The 16,770-nt window shown below is 40.6% G+C and overlaps 1 protein-coding gene across 3 annotated transcripts in view; it reads right to left on the bottom strand.

The window, feature by feature from the left end:
- The window catches only part of SNX25 (sorting nexin 25), a 110,649-nt gene that overhangs the window by 33,843 nt on the left and 60,036 nt on the right, over positions 1-16,770 (bottom strand). For all 3 annotated transcript variants that reach the window (XM_040966463.1, XM_040966464.1, XM_040966465.1), the window contains exon 6: positions 13,062-13,132. In XM_040966463.1, the coding sequence (XP_040822397.1) occupies positions 13,062-13,132 (71 nt within the window). The remainder of the gene's footprint in view (positions 1-13,061; positions 13,133-16,770) is intronic.

Here is a 16,770-nt window from a genome sequence, read left to right as displayed (position 1 = left end):
ACAATACCACTGTCTAATCACAAAGCTTGTTGATAACAAATGTAATCACAGCCTGTTGCTTGGACAATTCTGCTCATCTTTTCTTCAGAAAATGAATGCCATGTTCAGAGTTAAATGACTAACACGTACACCATGCAGCCCATACTTACGGTGTCCAAAAATCCTTGTAAATCTAGTGATGCATATGAATGCCTTCCTTTGTGGTTTTAAAACCCATCCATTCAAGAAATATTCACATCAAGAAAAATATAGGCCAGTGGGTGTGTAAGAACACACCGACTAGGCCTGATCTTGATCCATGTGCTGGTCACTCTGCAGAGTTGTAAGTACCAAGCTGCTGCATTGTTAAAATCTGGGCTAGGCACACATTTAATCCAACTTTAGAAAGAAGGCCATTGGTCACACCTACAATGTCAGGATACACTTCAATAGCAGAAGAATGGACTTAAGACTGTTTATGAAGGACTATATTATTGTAATAATAAAGGGCAATGCAGTGAAGGAGAGGGGACATGGGGAGGGGGCAAAATCTCAGAGAGACTATGGAGCTGTATTATAAAATAATTTTTAAAAGAATTACATATATAATTATATATAGAAAACTATATATATATATATAATTATATTAAAAATATGACACTGAATGGCAGTGGCCCTTCTGACTGGTGCCAAGATGAATGTACAAGTGACGTCATAGTCTGAAGCAGTTGATTCTAAACATTCACTGGTTTTGTTTTCTCCTACATAGTCCAGGTTCTATTGCGATTAGAGCAAAAGAGAATCAGGCAATTTGCTGAAAACAACATTTAGATTAGACCACAACAGACTTACTAACATCATGGAAAAGCCTTTTGCTACAAATCCTCTTGCCATGAAAGAGCTCGACTTCAAGCAAGTGAACTGGCTTACATAAAACAAAAATACTAGAGAACAGTTGTTGAATGCTATTTCTAATGAGGGAACAGAGAATGCAGTAATGCAAGGTACACACTAAGGACTCCAGAAATGGTTTTACAAATTTTATCAAATGGCACTACTGCATTTTTCAGCTAGTAACAAAATGTGAACAGTGGGACAGAGTTGTCACAGAACACTGTCACATTCCAAGGCATTTCCTAAAAGCAGTATCATCAGGAGGCAGTCTGAGGAACTCAATGGATACATGGATTGTTTATCAGTCTCAACATTATGGACATCTGGTGTGTTAAAGGGAGGAAGGTGCCCACCCTGTATATCATGGGTCATTTACTAGCATTCCTGGCCTCTAGCTCTAGCAACATCCCTTCCCTCAGAAATGACAACCAAAAAGTACCTCCAGAGACTGTCAAACTTTCTCTGAAAAGCCAAAGTGCCCCTGACTTGGTCCCTCTAGGAGGTCCTGATGCAGAGGTACAACCTCTGTGACCTGAAGGGCGAGGCTGCACATACCCCCTTTCCTCCAATTCCTCCCTACTTCCTCTCTAGTTTGCCCAGGTCTTCTCAAGATCTCCTAGGCTAGACTTCTGTGCTAGAAAATGCTTGACTTCCACTCCTTGACCTGGATGCATACAAACAGGATAATTGGCCTGTGGATCTTCCTGTACCTTCTGATATGTGTTGAATCAAATCCTCTTAATAGGAGGGTTATGTATTTACTTAGGGATCAGCCAAGATTCAAAATTAGACATGCTACTTGACTTCTTACCATGAAGCTAGCAGCAATTCTCAGTAGCAACCAATCATCACAGACTTCAAGATTATTTGAAAATCACCTCAGAAACTGCCCAGGAACTCAAAAAATATTTACTTTGCTTCTCAACTTGAGGTTGGTATGTTCTTTCATAAAAAGAACAAACGGGATTCTCTTATCAGATCAAACACCTGAAATTTCACAGTTTAAAGTAACACTCCACATAAGTAGAAAGCATATTTGAAAAATAAACAGAACTCATAGCACCAATTGGTGGCTGAAGCACTCACTTTATAATTGGGAAGACACTGAAGCAACTACAAAGCAAGCTGTGGACATATCCTGACTTGGCTACGTATGCTCTTAAAGTCTTCAGTGTCTCAAGGGCTGGTACTTCTAGAACTTTCTTTTGTTTAAGGCCTTCCTTTGTTCTTACAGCACATGTTCAAAGTAACAGCAGAACAATTAAATCCGCATGTTAAGCTGCAAGCAGAGTCTTGTCCTCAAATTAAACAGTGAGTAAGGCAGATTTGAAATATACACTTGAGAACATAGATCTGACCCATAAAATGTTTTTAAGTTTTGAATGTGATTCTCAAAATGTCTACCTGTACCGATGTATGTTATTCAAGACAAGGAATGAGAAGTCTGGGGTTTAAGTTTCAGATGTATGTGAGTGACAAACCAGTTGTATTTAAACTGGATAACATCTCTGGACCTGAACTTCATTTAATAAAATGCAGGTGTTAGAAAACATGATGACTAAAGTTTTCTTGGGATAGAGGGTGGGAGTAGAACCGGCTGTAAAAGTCATGAGACAATAATAAGTGTAATGGGAGTGCTGAGCACTTCACGTGGAGAACACGCAGGAGGAGAAGGTGATGTTGGGGAAGAAGTGGCAGGCTCTGGAGGCTGCAGCACTCACAGCATGTAAGAGAAACAGCCCAAGGTCCTGCAGTTCAGGCTACTGTAACAAAATAACAGCAAACTGGGCAGCCTACAAACAGCAGAAAGTCATCTCTCACAGTGCTGGGAGGCTGTGAGCGCCGACTGAATGTTTTCTCACTGCATCCTCAAGTAGAAGGGGCAAGTGAGGTCTCACAGGCCTTGTGTGGAATACACTCATCACGCTGATGAAGGCAGAGCCCCGACAACCTAGTCATCATCTTGTGACTAGGGTCCAACACGTGAATTGGGGAACACACACGTATTCAAACCACAGCAGGTTTTATTTAAGTTTAGGTCATTCACAGATTAGGGACTGTTCATTATCACTTTACACAATGTTAAGATAAACAGATCACATCGAAGCATTGGAAAGGCTCCTGAGAAGTCCACAAGATCCCAGGTTAGGACCCTTCCTTCAGGCAGGAAGCTTCATGTCTAGACTGGACACAAAAGGTATTATCATGGTAAATTAGCACTGCTTGACTCACAGTTCTACTTAATAAAACACTTTTAAGAAACAATTCTTGTGCCCAATGCTGTGGCATAGCAAGTTAAGCTATAGCCTGTGAGGTCAGCCTCCCATGAGGGTCCATTTTAGTACTGCTCTGCTTTCTACATTAGCTACCTGCTCATGTGGCTGGGGTAGGCTGGGGTAAGCAACAGAAGATGGCCCTTGTGCCAGGGCTCCTGGTACCCACATGGGAGACCTGGTTGGAGTTCCAGGCTCCTGGCTTCAGTGTGGCTCAGCCCTGGCCTGGCTGCTATGGCCATTTAGGGTGTGAACCAGTAGGTAAAATTTCCCTCTGTCTCTCCTTCTCTCTTTATCTCCCTCTAGCTCTACTTTTCAAATAAATAAACATTTGAAATATATAAACCAATCTTTTTTTAAGAAATTATTACTCATGGAAAGTCATTTTTCTTATGACAAAGGAACAGCATGGTGACCATGTTTATGTGTACATTCAAGACACCTTCAAAGGTTCAAAGAAACAAACTGAAACACATTTAGTATCTCTAATTAACTCTCACAAGACTCCTTGCATATACATATTAGATATTCTGTAGTTTCACAGTTCGGCTTAATATACTCAATTTCCAGACTGGTTACAATCTAAAAAAAAAAAAAAATAGTAACATACTTATGTGTGGGTAAATATACAATTTTACCAAATGAATAAAAAGACAAATCCTCTACACTGTAATCACTCCCAAGTACACGTATTATTTATATGCAGCAGTTTTTAGTACACTTAATTTCTCTGCTGTATACAGCAGCACAAATGTTACCTTCAAATCACTTTAACTGCTGTTGACATTTTAGGATTCACAACAGTATTGAGAGGGAGCTGATGTACTTGGGCACACTCACATCAAACTACAGGGGAAATTCTGCATATGCTGCATCACTGCTAGGAGTCTACACATGGTCAGCTCGGTCAGAAGCCCGGCTCTGCAGATGCAGTCTGAAGCTCACAGGATGGATTCAAGGCTCCTTAGGAAAGGCCCTTGCCTTCCCATCAAGTCTCATCTCTCCATCTGAATGCCAAGCACTAGCACAGTGTCTCATTTGACAGTCCTTATGCATGAGAACATTTTATAATTCTCTTCTTTGTTTATGTATAGCTGCTCACATCTGACAACCACAGATAGGAGTGAGAGTCACATAAGCTTCATGACTAATTCAGTGTTAATTTTAAGGGAAAGTCTTTCTGGAGCTTTCCAGGTAGATCTGGCTATGCAACTAATTTTTTAAAAGAGTTAATTATTTATTTGAAAAACAGAGTTACACAGAGGGAAGGTTAAGTAACCAGATATAGAGATATCAAGACACACACACACAGAGAAAGAGAGAGAGAAAGAGAGAGAGATCTTCTATCTGCTTGTTCATTCCCCAAATTGTTTCAATGACCAGGGTTGAACCAGGCCAAATTCTATAGCCAGGAGCTCCATCTGAGGCTCTCAAATGGATGCAGAGACTCAAATACTTCAACAATCCTCCAGTGCCTCCACAGGTACATTAGTAAATAGGTGGACCACGGGTGAGCACCCACCCAGCACTTGAACAGGTGCCCATATGGGGTTCCGGCATCACAGGTGGCAACTATACCTGCTATGTCACAATGCCGGTCCCTTGAACATGGAACAGTTACTACACTTATCAAATGGCACTGTCATTTCATATGTGCTCACCTATCTCTCCATTAGGTTACTGCTTCCTACAGATCAGAGATAGTTGCACTCATTGCACTGGTCTATCTAATACACAATGACACTATAAAAAAAATGCTTTCTGGGGCCCGGCGAGGTGGCGCAAGTGGTTAAAGGTCCTCGCCTTGCACGCCCGGGATCCCATATGGGCGCCAGTTCTAATCCTGGCAGCCTCGCTTCCCTTCCAGCTCCCTGCCTGTGACCTGGGAAAGCAGTCGAGGACGGCCCAAAGCTTTGGGACCCTGTACCCGCGTGGGAGACCCGGAAGAGGCTCCTGGCTTCGGATCGGCATAGTATCGGCCCGTTGCGCTCACTTGGGGAGTGAATAATCGGACGGAAGATCTTCCTCTCTGTCTCTCCTTCTCTCTGTATATCCGCCTTTCCAATGAAAAAAATAATAAAAATAAATCTTTAAAAAAAAAAAAAGAAAAAAAAAATGCTTTCTGAACAGCTGAAGACCCACTTTTGCTGATGAAGATTGCCTCTAGATTACTTTTTCTACTGATTTCAGGGATCTTAAGAGAACTCAAGAGGATTGCAGAGCTAGTGACCAGAGACGAAAGACACAACAGATGTCAAAACATAAAGGATAAGTAGGCGTTACCTAAGCAAAGTAGTACTGAGAGTGGGGTTATACTCCAGGGAAAGGAAACAGAATGTACAGGTAAACGGTGTAGAAGTAATCAAGTACATTCGTGAAATCGAAAAGTTAGCATGGAAAGGAAGTGTTATGTCAGGAAACAGAGTTGAAGATAGGCATTGCAGCCTGAGCAAAGAGGACCCTACAGGTCACACCTAGAGGTGATTATTATGAATTCCCTTACTAGGCTGCAGCTCCCACTGGTAAGCATGAAAGCCAGGACTGGGGGTAGGCCAGGCTGGACAAGGTTCCAGCACCCACAGTGCACCCAAAAGCTGGGACAGGGTGTGGGATGGGCTGGGCTAGGTCTCAGCAACCGCCAGTTCACACGAGAGCTCGGGTTTGGGGTCAAAGCAGGCTGGGCTAGGCCACAGCACCTGCTAGCACATGCAAACCAGAGCTGGGTGGTAGGCCTGTGGAGGTTATTTGGGACAGCCCCAAATAAGCTGCAGTACCCAGTAGTGTACCTGAGAGCCAGACCTGTGGCAGGCTGGGTTAGGCAAGGCTGCAGCACCCACCCGATCACTACTTCATGTGAGAGATGGAACTGGGTGCAGGAATGAACAAGCAGCTGCATCCACCAATATATGTGTTGGCTGATACACATGGTATATCTGACCATGAACTAATTGGCACACCTAAGAGTCAAGTCTGAGGACATTCCAGGTAAGATTTCTTGAGGGAATCCTCAACTAGACCCTGGACTCAAACCCTAGTCCCAGGGGTCTGACATTGGAATATCTGTGTCATAGCTGGGCCTCCTCAGTTGCTGATGCCTGTACAATAGAGAATATACCCAGATGCAGATAAAAGGCATGACAACTAGCTCATATAAGCCAACAGAGGACATAGAGCACCTCATCAAAAGATGGAAACCAGATTAAATAACTCTTCTGGTTATGCTTTACAGCAAATGTCTAGATCTGTGGATACACTGAAGTAGACCTGGTCAGCCAATAAACCTTAGAAAGATTGTCTTGATCCTGCTGCAATAAAGCCAACAATGTCTCAGAACTATCAAGACCACTCAAATAACATCCACAGGACATGACTGCTTACAGCAGGATCCCTAAAGCATCATCAAGTGACCGTCTCCCATCCCCAGGTGCTGATGTAGTCCGAGAGCAAGGAGGCACTTCCCTCTGCTCCCTCCTCCAATGGACACAGAACAAAGAACAAAGAACATTTATCTTACCCACCTCTTCACACCTCAACCTTCCCTACCCTAATTGGAGGCCTACATGGCTATGCAGCCCTCTCAACTATGTAATCAATATTAAAAATAAAATTAAAATTATTTAAAAGTTTTTAAGAACTAGAACAGAAAGAAAAGGAAGGGTTTTAGACACAAAAGAGACAGGATTGTGGCTTTTTTTTAAATCACTGTGGTTTTAGCATAAACAATGTACTAAGTAGGAGAAAGCATGTACAGAAAAAGGCCAATGAAGAAGAAGCTACTGTTGGAGATTCTGGTAGTGGTAGAAAACAATGGTTTACAGCGAGAGAACAGAGTTGGGATACTGTTATATTGTATTACCTGTATGAAGAAAATGGTCTGGGTAAGCATGCAAAGAAAAGGAATTGACAAGGATGGCAGGTGGGTGGTGTGTTGGACTGTCTGTATTTCCCCCAAATTCATATTGAAACTCTACTCGCCAATATGATGGTTTTAGAAAGTGGGTTCTTCAAGAGGTTTAGGGAAGGCTGTGAAGGTGGAGACTGCATGATGGGCTTAGAGTCCTTATAAGAATAAGACAAGAGCAGAACTCCCTTCTCTCTCCTATCCCTGCCCTCAGGAGAGGTCACAGCAAGGAGGAGGCTTTCATCAGAAACCACATTTTCTATGACCACAGTCCTGGAGCTCCCAGCCTCCAAACTTTGTTGCTTAAGTCATTCAGTCCATAGTTTTATTTTATAGTCACCCAAACTGAGAAATCTAACAACACCTGCTGACATGGATATGGGGACAAAGACACCCTATTACACTGCTGGTGGAAGTGTAAGCTAGTATAGCCATTCTAGGAGGCAGTATGGAGAGTGCTAAAAGAACCAAAAATTGATCTGCTGTATGACCCAGCTATCAGCTATCCTACTTCTGGGAATATATCCAAAGGAAATGAAATCTGCATATGAGAAAGTGACCTGTAATCCAATATTGACAGCAGCACAATGTACAATAGTGAAGACAGGGAAACAACCCAAATGCCCATCAAAAGAGGAATGGATAAAGAAACTGTGGTACGTCTACTCTATGGAATACTACTCAGCCATTATAAACAACGAGCTTTACCATTTGCAACAAAACAGTTCCAACTGGAGACCATTATGCTCAATGAACATAAACCGACCCGGAAAGGATGATATTATATGCTCTCTGATATAAGGAAACCTTCATGCAAAATATAACATCAATAGACATATAGATAAACATGTATAAATATATATTCTCATGGATGAATTGTATAATAAAGACTAGCATATTGGGAAGTAGAGACATGTTGCACTAAGCATCTCCGCTCCCGATGAAACTGTTAAATACATCACCATTGGACTTTCTACCAATGGCTATAACTAATATGTCCTGATACATGTAAATAGCAGAATGATGGACTTGTGACTTTTGCTCAAGGACTATACTATGGTAATAAACAGGGGAGAAGAAGGGTGGAGCAACAGGGAAACTCCCTATGCTTATGCAACAGTCAACAATGTCAAATGCTGCTAAAGGGTCAGAGTGGAAACTGGAAAAAATCACTGAAATTAGCTGAACATACTAAACTTTTCAGATCATAGGAAGCAAGCAGTCGCTGTAACCAGGAATAAAGTTCAGGCCTTCATCAATGCTTGGCCAAGTTTGAACAACAAGGTCAGTGGCAAGAAAAATTTATGAGCACAACTAAAATTTCAAGTAGTTATAAGTTTTCCATAAGAATCTTTTCCTTTATCTGTATCTAACCTAATTTTCTTGCTCATACAACAAAGGTCTGAGTTAGCTGGTTTCAAGGATTTTTTTAAAAATTCTATAGCCTTTATTTTCCCTAGAATGATATCTGAAGTTAAACTAACTGAAGCATTGAAGACTTAAAATGACTTGATAGCTTATTTCTTTAAAAGACCAAAATTCCAAAAAGAAAACTCATTTAAAAAAATCAAATTCTATGTTGTTAAAGAGAGCAGTTTTTTTAAAAAAGATTTTTTTTAACTATTATTGGAAAGTCAGATATGCAAAAAGGAGAGATAGAAAGATCTTCTGTCCACTGATTCACTCCCCAAGCAGCTGCAGTGGTCACAGCTGTGCCAATCTAAAGTCAGGAGCCAGGAGCTTCCTCCTGGTCTCCCACGTGGGTCCCAAGACTTTGGGCAGTTCTCAACTGCTTTCCCAGACCACAAGAAAGGAGCTGGATGGGAAGCGGGGCTGCTGGGATTAGAACCAGTGCCCATATGGGATTCCAGCACTTCCAAGGCAAGGATTTCAGCCACTAGGCCACCACGCTGAGCCCAAAGAAAGTAATGACAAATGAGCACTTTTCTGTTCTCCTCTCCTCCCAAACGCAGTGAGCCCAAGACCAACTCTCCTCATACATCCCCTGATGCTGTCAATGTCATCACTAACTGCTCCATAACCACCTGGAGTATTAGCTTAAGGGCAGAAAATCTTAAGTCCTGGAGAAATTCAAGGATTTGTGTATCAAGAAGCAAGCAGCCTACTCTAACTTGGATCAAAGTCTCCAAACTTCTACTCTGACACTTTTTTCTACAACCCAAATTTGATCTCACTCACCTAAAGCAATGAATGGGATGTAAAAACAATAGAAGAATTTAGTATCCCCGATTAACTGACTTAATTTCTCTAGATGGCTTTTTCCTTATCCTACATTTTCCCTGAATCCTCTGTCCATTCCAGTCCTTCTATGTCTCACAGGTGAGTAGATATTACATTTCTTTTCCTTCATAATTTTTTTTATCATCTCTTTCCTTTTTCACTTGTATTATCTATATTGTAGACCAAAACATTTTATTCTTAGTGTACTATCTCTACCTGAAATACTCTCCAATTTTAAAAAATTTTGATAACTAATATATTTTTCCATTTTTCTCTCCCAATTAATTGGTTCTTCAACTCTTTTAAGGCTACAATTCCCAGTAGCACTGTACTGATATGTTTACATTATTATAAAACTGTGAACATAAACAGGCTTGTTCATAGCCATAGTCATAATCAAAACCTGAATAAAATGAGAAAAAAACAAACAACTTCCTTTATCAGAAGCTAATTTTTTTTAATTTAACTTTTTAAAATTGCTATTACTATTATCATTTTATGCTACAGTTCCATAGGCCCTGGGATTTCCTTTATCCCATCCCCGATTCCCTCCCAGCTCACTAAGTTCCCCTATATCATTACTGTAGTTTACTTCTTCATATACAGTTGTATGTCCACCATTGTGGGCATGGACAATGGCAGAGAGTCCAGCATCCTACTGTCAAGATATAGCAAAAGTTTCATTGGGAGTCCATCTTTAGTCTGGAAATAGAGATGTATACTACATTGTATCTTCACATCAGTTACTGTATACATCCCCTTAAATGAAAAGCCACAATATCCACAAATTCTTGAGCATACATCCTCTATCTACTGAATGGCCAAAGTTCAAAGGACAGCTAACACCATGCAATAAATACAATCTCTTTCATTCTTTTCCTCTAAAGGCTTGCCTGATATATGTGTAGCTCTAGATAGCAACCTCTAAATGAAGACTTTCAAGACTTGAGCTATGCTCTAGACTGCTGTATGATGTATCTTTGATTCTCACTGACACACAGGTTAAATAAATCAGAAACTCTCAACCCAACCAGAAGGCACCCTGGCATGGACATCACTGTTCCTCAACCCTAAAGCTGTGCGACTATTTAAAGCCAGTTTTCAGTAAGCAAGAAGCATCCTATAATTTAAGAAGGGTAAAGATCCTCTGGCTAAAAGCCTAACCCAACAAACTAGGACTATGGAATTAGACTTTAGACTAAAACTTAAGAGGAAAATTTATTTGATCAAAGAGCTTCTGTAAAGTAAGACTTACTACTCAACTTTAAGAATCTGCATGCTAAGGTGGAGGAATCCACTATGGGGGAGGGTTGTGGAAGGGGTGGGGGGAATCCCAGTGCCTATAAAACTGTATCACATAATACAATGTTAATAACAATTAAAACAAATAAATAAAACTTTAAAAAAAAAGAATCTGCATGCTGAAGAACTATACTATAGTAATGATATAGGGAAACTCAGTGAATGGGGAGGGAACTGGGGAGGGGATAAAATCACAAGGCCTATGGAACTGTATCATAAAATGATAATAATAAAAAGAAATAAAATTAATATATAAAATAATCTGCATGCTACAAATCATGATATATCAAGAATTCTTTATATGCCATAATAAGATTAATTCTTGCTAGTTCATTTGCCACAAACATATATATACACACACACACATATATATATATATTATACACACACGTGTGTGTGTGTATAAAACAAGGGCACGCATTCTCATGTTAAACACTAAGCACATAAGAGCTAATCCTGGCTGTTTAACTTTATAAAATGAAGCTAGTCTCAAATCTGCTGATACATCATATGTGGACATAGAGGCTGGTGAAGATCAGCACTGCTCAAGGCTTTCTCAGGGAAGTAAGGAAACTAGGCTCCTATGCTTTTTGTTCCAATGCAAAATAGCTCCAAGGTCTCAAGTGTGTTTAGTTTAGTTGGCTTTTCTTCACAAGAGGAAGAGGAGCCAGGCAGAAATCAGGAGAGAGTTGCAAGGTCAGCTCTGATAGAACATGAAGCTATGAAAGTAAGAAGTAGCATTGCGGGTGTGTCTTGTAAAATAACCGTCAAGGGTTAAAATGAGTTCAGATGTCGAAGTTGCTGAAGTCTTCCCCCACCCACTGTTTGAATACAGACTAGTCTTTGCACCCTAGCACCTGAACCAGCATTCCTTGCCACCTCCCTTTGCTTCCTGCACTAAAAACCTTGATTCTTCTCCAAGGCACATATCACCCCCTGAATACTGTGTATTTTATCTGCTTATTGTCTGTCCTCCAGTCTAGGTTAGGGACTTGGTGAATGCGGACATCTTGTTTTTGCTTTCTGTTGTTACTATCGTTCCCTAGGAGGTGACCAGGGCAGACTGTTGAAGGACAGGATCTCCACAATCTTCCTTACTGGGCTGACATTGACAGTTAATCTAATTCAATAAAATTTAAAGAAGACCATTTGTTTGGACCAAACTCCTAAAGATGGCTCAACATACCAAATGAAAACATTCTGGATCACCACTCTGAATCTACACTGTTTATCTGACCTTCTCAGAAGTCTGGAGGGGGAGAGATAACAGCCAAGCCCCAAACAGATCAGTCAGTGTTAGCCAGCACAACAAAGAGGTCCCCCATGTTTCACCCTTGTCCAAAAAAATGAGCTTTAAAACAACCAACACACTTCTTGATTTCTATCTCTACTTTCTTCAGCCTCCCACATCAACGCACATGTCTCCTCTGCAGAGCCTATCGCAACACATTCTATGTTATGAAAAGAGGGGCAGCCCCATTTTGGAATTTGTTATAATTTTGTTTTCTGAAACTCTTTATAGTCTCTGCCATCACTCCTTTTTAACTTAACTCCTACCTTCCATGAGTGACTCAGGAAGAGAATTTGAAGTCCCTAATTCCAGGTTCCCTTTGCCTCTAGGTGCTAGAAGCTTGCTTTCAATTTTGTGACCCAACTCCTCCCCTATTCTTTCATCCCTTGACTTTCTGGCAGGGACTTCAGGAACCTAGAAATTTTTGTGCAAATCTAGAAATACGTTACATCAGCTATGCTGCCTCTCACTGAAAATCAAGCCCTGCCTTGTATTCTAGATTTGAACACATCTCAAATTCCACATACACAAGGCGGGATAAAATAGCACCAGGCAATCTGTAAAGGAATTGAGACACACCCTTACACCGTAATAACTCCTCAGGATCACTCCTAAATAAGCATTTTATTCTGGGGCAGGCACCGAGACACAGCAAGCTAACCTGCCCCTGGGACGCCTGTACCCCGTTTTGTTGGTTTGAGTTCTGGTTTCCCTGTTTCTCTTTCAGTTCCAGATCCTTGCTAATGCATCAGGGAAGGTAGATGATGATGATGGCAAAAATATTTGGAACACATGGATTGAATTTCAAGTTCCTGGGCCAGCCTGGCACATATTATGGACATTTAGAAAGCAAACCAGTGAATGGAATCCCCTCTCTTTCTCTCTTCAATGGGGAAAAATCACATAGTATTTTTTTAAAAAACAGTATAAAACACTATATGCTCAATGATTTTTATTTTTTTAAACATCATAACTCAGATATATAAAATTTCTAAAAGGAATGTAAGGATTAAATTAAATTAATTTTATTTTATTGTGTTATTTGATAACAGATTCAAGATACTGAAATTTAAATTAGAAAAAAATGTTCATTTTGCCTAAGTCTGATAGGGGAGAGCAGAACAGAGATAAACTTAGGACTTAAAAAATGAATAACTGAAGAAAACAAACTGGCTCTTACCCTTGTGCCTCTTCAGTTGAGGAAAGCTGCTAATTGTAGTTGCTTGGATTATTTCCACTACAATTTGATACCTGATATTTGAAAAAAAGGGGGGGGGGGAAAGAAAGAGAAAAGACTGAATAAGAAAAAATCACTGTTTTCAGGGATACTTGCAGACCTGTCTGCATACTAAACAAATACAAGGGAGTTGTCCATCCTGCTCATGTTGCATTAAAACAATCCAACATTGGTTGAGCACCAAGGGATGCTGGGCATGGAACCATGTGCTGGTGGTCATTTCTGACTGCACACTGTAAGCATCATGAGCCTTACCCTCCCCCCAGCCCCACCCCTCACAGCTCCTCTGTCAGAAGCACTATCATTTGCCCTCTCTCTGAAACCAGAAACTGAGCTATGCACAAGTACTTCTTTTCCTCAAGGCTTGCCTCTCCTTGGTACTCCTTGGGAGGCAGAATCCACTGACCCTACCTCCTAAATCTACACTGTCCCATAAGGTGACCATGAACTTCATGATATCATTACCTTAATTAAAAATTTAGTTCTTCAGTTACACTAGCTTAATAGCCACAAGAGCTCAATACTCATGGGTGGCTTGTGGTCCATACTGGATACTGAAAACGAAAGGAAATTCCATCATTGCATAACTTCGGGTAGCATTGCCCTAAATTCTTCTCAAATCTATCCTCTTGCCCCTAGCCTCATTGTCACTGTCTCAGTTAATGTTCCCATTACTTCTCATTTAGAAGTCCATCCTCAAATGATAGAATCTGTGGAACTCTAGTATCAGTACTTTACAAAGCTACCCTGGAAATTCTATCACTTACTGGGAATTGAGAACATTAGAACAGAAAACCAGATACATTTACATGTGCCTGGGAAGGTCTCTGAGTCAAGAACACAATTTCTTTCTTTTTTGTTAAAAAAAAAAAATTCTTTTTAGCTGTTGGGTACCATCTTGGAATTATGACTGTTTTGGATGTGGAAATTTGTTGGCTCAAGTTATGCAATGATTACCGAGTACTGTCCTAACCTAATTGATTGTCCTAAGGGTTTTTTAAAAACTATTTATTAATTTTTATTGCAATGTCATATACAGAGGAGGAGAGACAGAGAGGAAGATCTTCTACCCCATGGTTCACACACCCCAAGTGACCACCATGGCCAGTGTTATGCCAATCCGAAGCCAGGAGCCAGGAACCTCCTCCAGGTATCCCACACGGGTGCAGGATTCCAAGGTTTTGGGCCGTCTTCGACTGTCTTCCCAGGCCACAAGCAGGGAGCTGGATGGGACATGGGGCTGCCAAGATCCTGGCGAGCACTTCAGCTGCTAGGCCACCATGCTGGGCCCTGTTTTGAGTTTTTCTTTAGCCCTTAAATGTTGGTTGTCTTAGATTCTGCTCATAATAAAGTTATTCAACATTAATTCTTACTTTGAACACAAAATCTGCAGCATTGTAAGATGTAATACTATATCTGTTTTTTAGGACACAAAATCATTTTTTTGTTTTTCAACTAAAATCTAGAGGAGAAATGCAAACTCATCACATTATAGCTATTCATGGATTTCTCAGGATTTCATAATTTTTTTTATTCATGCGATATAAATACTGATGCCAGATTCTCACTATCTCAATGAACAGACTTATAAACATTGTCAGCAAGTCACCTGGAGGCTGTGGCAAACACAGCCCGTTGCACACCCAACATCCATCCTCCCTTTCTGCTTCACTAACTGAATCGCAGTTTCATCAAGGAAAGCAATGCACCCAGTTAACAAGGCTAATCGCCTTCTTTCTAGCACTGGCCCTTTGATATAGTCCCAGTCTAGGAGATAAAAGCGGAATCTGCTAGGAGGTGAATTCCAGGAGTCTTCTCAAGGAGCAAACTCCATAGAAAAGCACTTTCAAACTTTTGTCATTGAGCTTCCCTCATTTCTCTATATAAGACAAAAAAACTGTTGGAAAAGGTACAGCAATCACCTTGAAACCAAGAAGATAAGCCACAGGGATAAGGATGGCACAGAAATAAGGCAGGAGGAGTTTAGATCTCCAGTGATGTCAACAAGCCCTCATAACAGCCCCAGACTCTTATTTCAGGACATGTCACAGGAGGAAAACAAGTTCCTAACTAAAGAACTCCCTGTAGGTCGTCATCTCATGAGCAAAGGCCAACCCAAAGAGCTCCTTGAGGACTCCACCTTAGTTTTCCAAACTAAGGCCTCATTAGAACATTGATGATCAACACCATTGCAACCGCCTTCATTCCTGTCAATAGTGGCAAAACAGGAAGACAGCTAAGTTAATATTTCTGCTAGCTACTAAATGGCTGGGAAACCACTTTTAAAAAGCAGACATAAACCTGTATCCTTAGAGGATTTAAGCCCTTAATTTAACCTTGAATGTGGTGGAAAGCATGTCTACGAATGGAAACACTGACTCTGCGTAACTGCAAGAATGGACCTCCAAACAGCCCACACACTGCCACCTGGACATCCTGCATGCAGATAGACCTTCTGGCCTAGACAGTTAACAACAACAAAAAAAAAATCAATAAGCAAAACACCAAACTGTCATACATGTGTTTGTTGTAGCACCCTCTACAAAGAAAAGTATGGAACTAATCTATTTGGTAAAGTATGTTTTCACTAAATAAGCACTTGGTACTTTTTCCTGTGTTCTGGACCCACAGGAATGAGTCCATCATTGTGTTTCCTGTTTTCAGAGTGCTCCAGGACAGATCAAAGTAAAAGTACTCAGCCAATTATACAGGGGAAGTATACTGGGAGGCATCACTGTACTCTTAAAACTATATCTATATATATATATATATAGATATATAGATAGATAGATAGATAGATGAAAAACATAAAATTTGTTCCCTTTATATGCATTTTAAACAGTAAAAAAACATTATAAAGGTTGTGCAAGTGTATTTTGTGACACAATAACTTAAAATGTGAAATGGCATGTACTTTATGATTGTAAATATGAAAACATGCATATATAAACCAAAGCAACAAGGCAAAATAAAGATGAAGCTAGCACAGGTGTGTTAAAATGATGCAATTATGGCCAATCTCCTAACTTTTTATAAAGATTATTTATTTGCAAGGCAGCAAATTACGGAGAGAGGGAGAGAAATTTTCTATCTGCTAGTTCACGCCTCAAAATGATTGCAACGACTAGAGATAAGACAAGCAGAATCCAAAAGCCAAGAGCTTCTTCCAGATCTCCCGTGTGGTGCTAGGGGCAAGCCTTTGGTCCATCTTCGCTGCTTTCCCCCGTTCATTAGCAGGGAGCTGGATTGGAAGTTGGGCAACCAAGACTCAAACTAGTTATATTTGATGCTGGTTCTACAAGTACCAGCTATCCCACATTGCTGACTCCATCTACCTTTCCTAAACTACTTACCTAACCTATTTACCTACAAACTATTCAAACTAACCTTTTTTCCTGCTCAAAAAGCTTTCCTTATCTCTATTTCTATGCTAGGTACTATCATTCCTCTCAAAAGCTTGCCATCTTAGAGACTCCACCAGTAAACATTTGTCTCCAAGCCTAGGATCTAGCCCTTGAAAACCTGTCAGCTCCTTTCTTACTCTTCGGTCATCACTCAATTTTAGGTCTTCTTCAGGTCCCTGCAACAGCTAAACAATCTGTCTCTCTGACTTCAATCCTCCCTCCCACCCAAACCACCCTGAGCACTTCTG

The sequence above is a fragment of the Ochotona curzoniae genome, unplaced genomic scaffold (assembly GCF_017591425.1).
Source record: "Ochotona curzoniae isolate NIBS_2020 unplaced genomic scaffold, NIBS_Ocur_1.0 scaffold_4505, whole genome shotgun sequence".
In the NCBI taxonomy this organism is placed as follows: domain Eukaryota; kingdom Metazoa; phylum Chordata; class Mammalia; order Lagomorpha; family Ochotonidae; genus Ochotona; species Ochotona curzoniae.
Note: the sequence above shows the minus strand (reverse complement) of the source record. Positions and strands in the feature narration are given on the sequence as shown.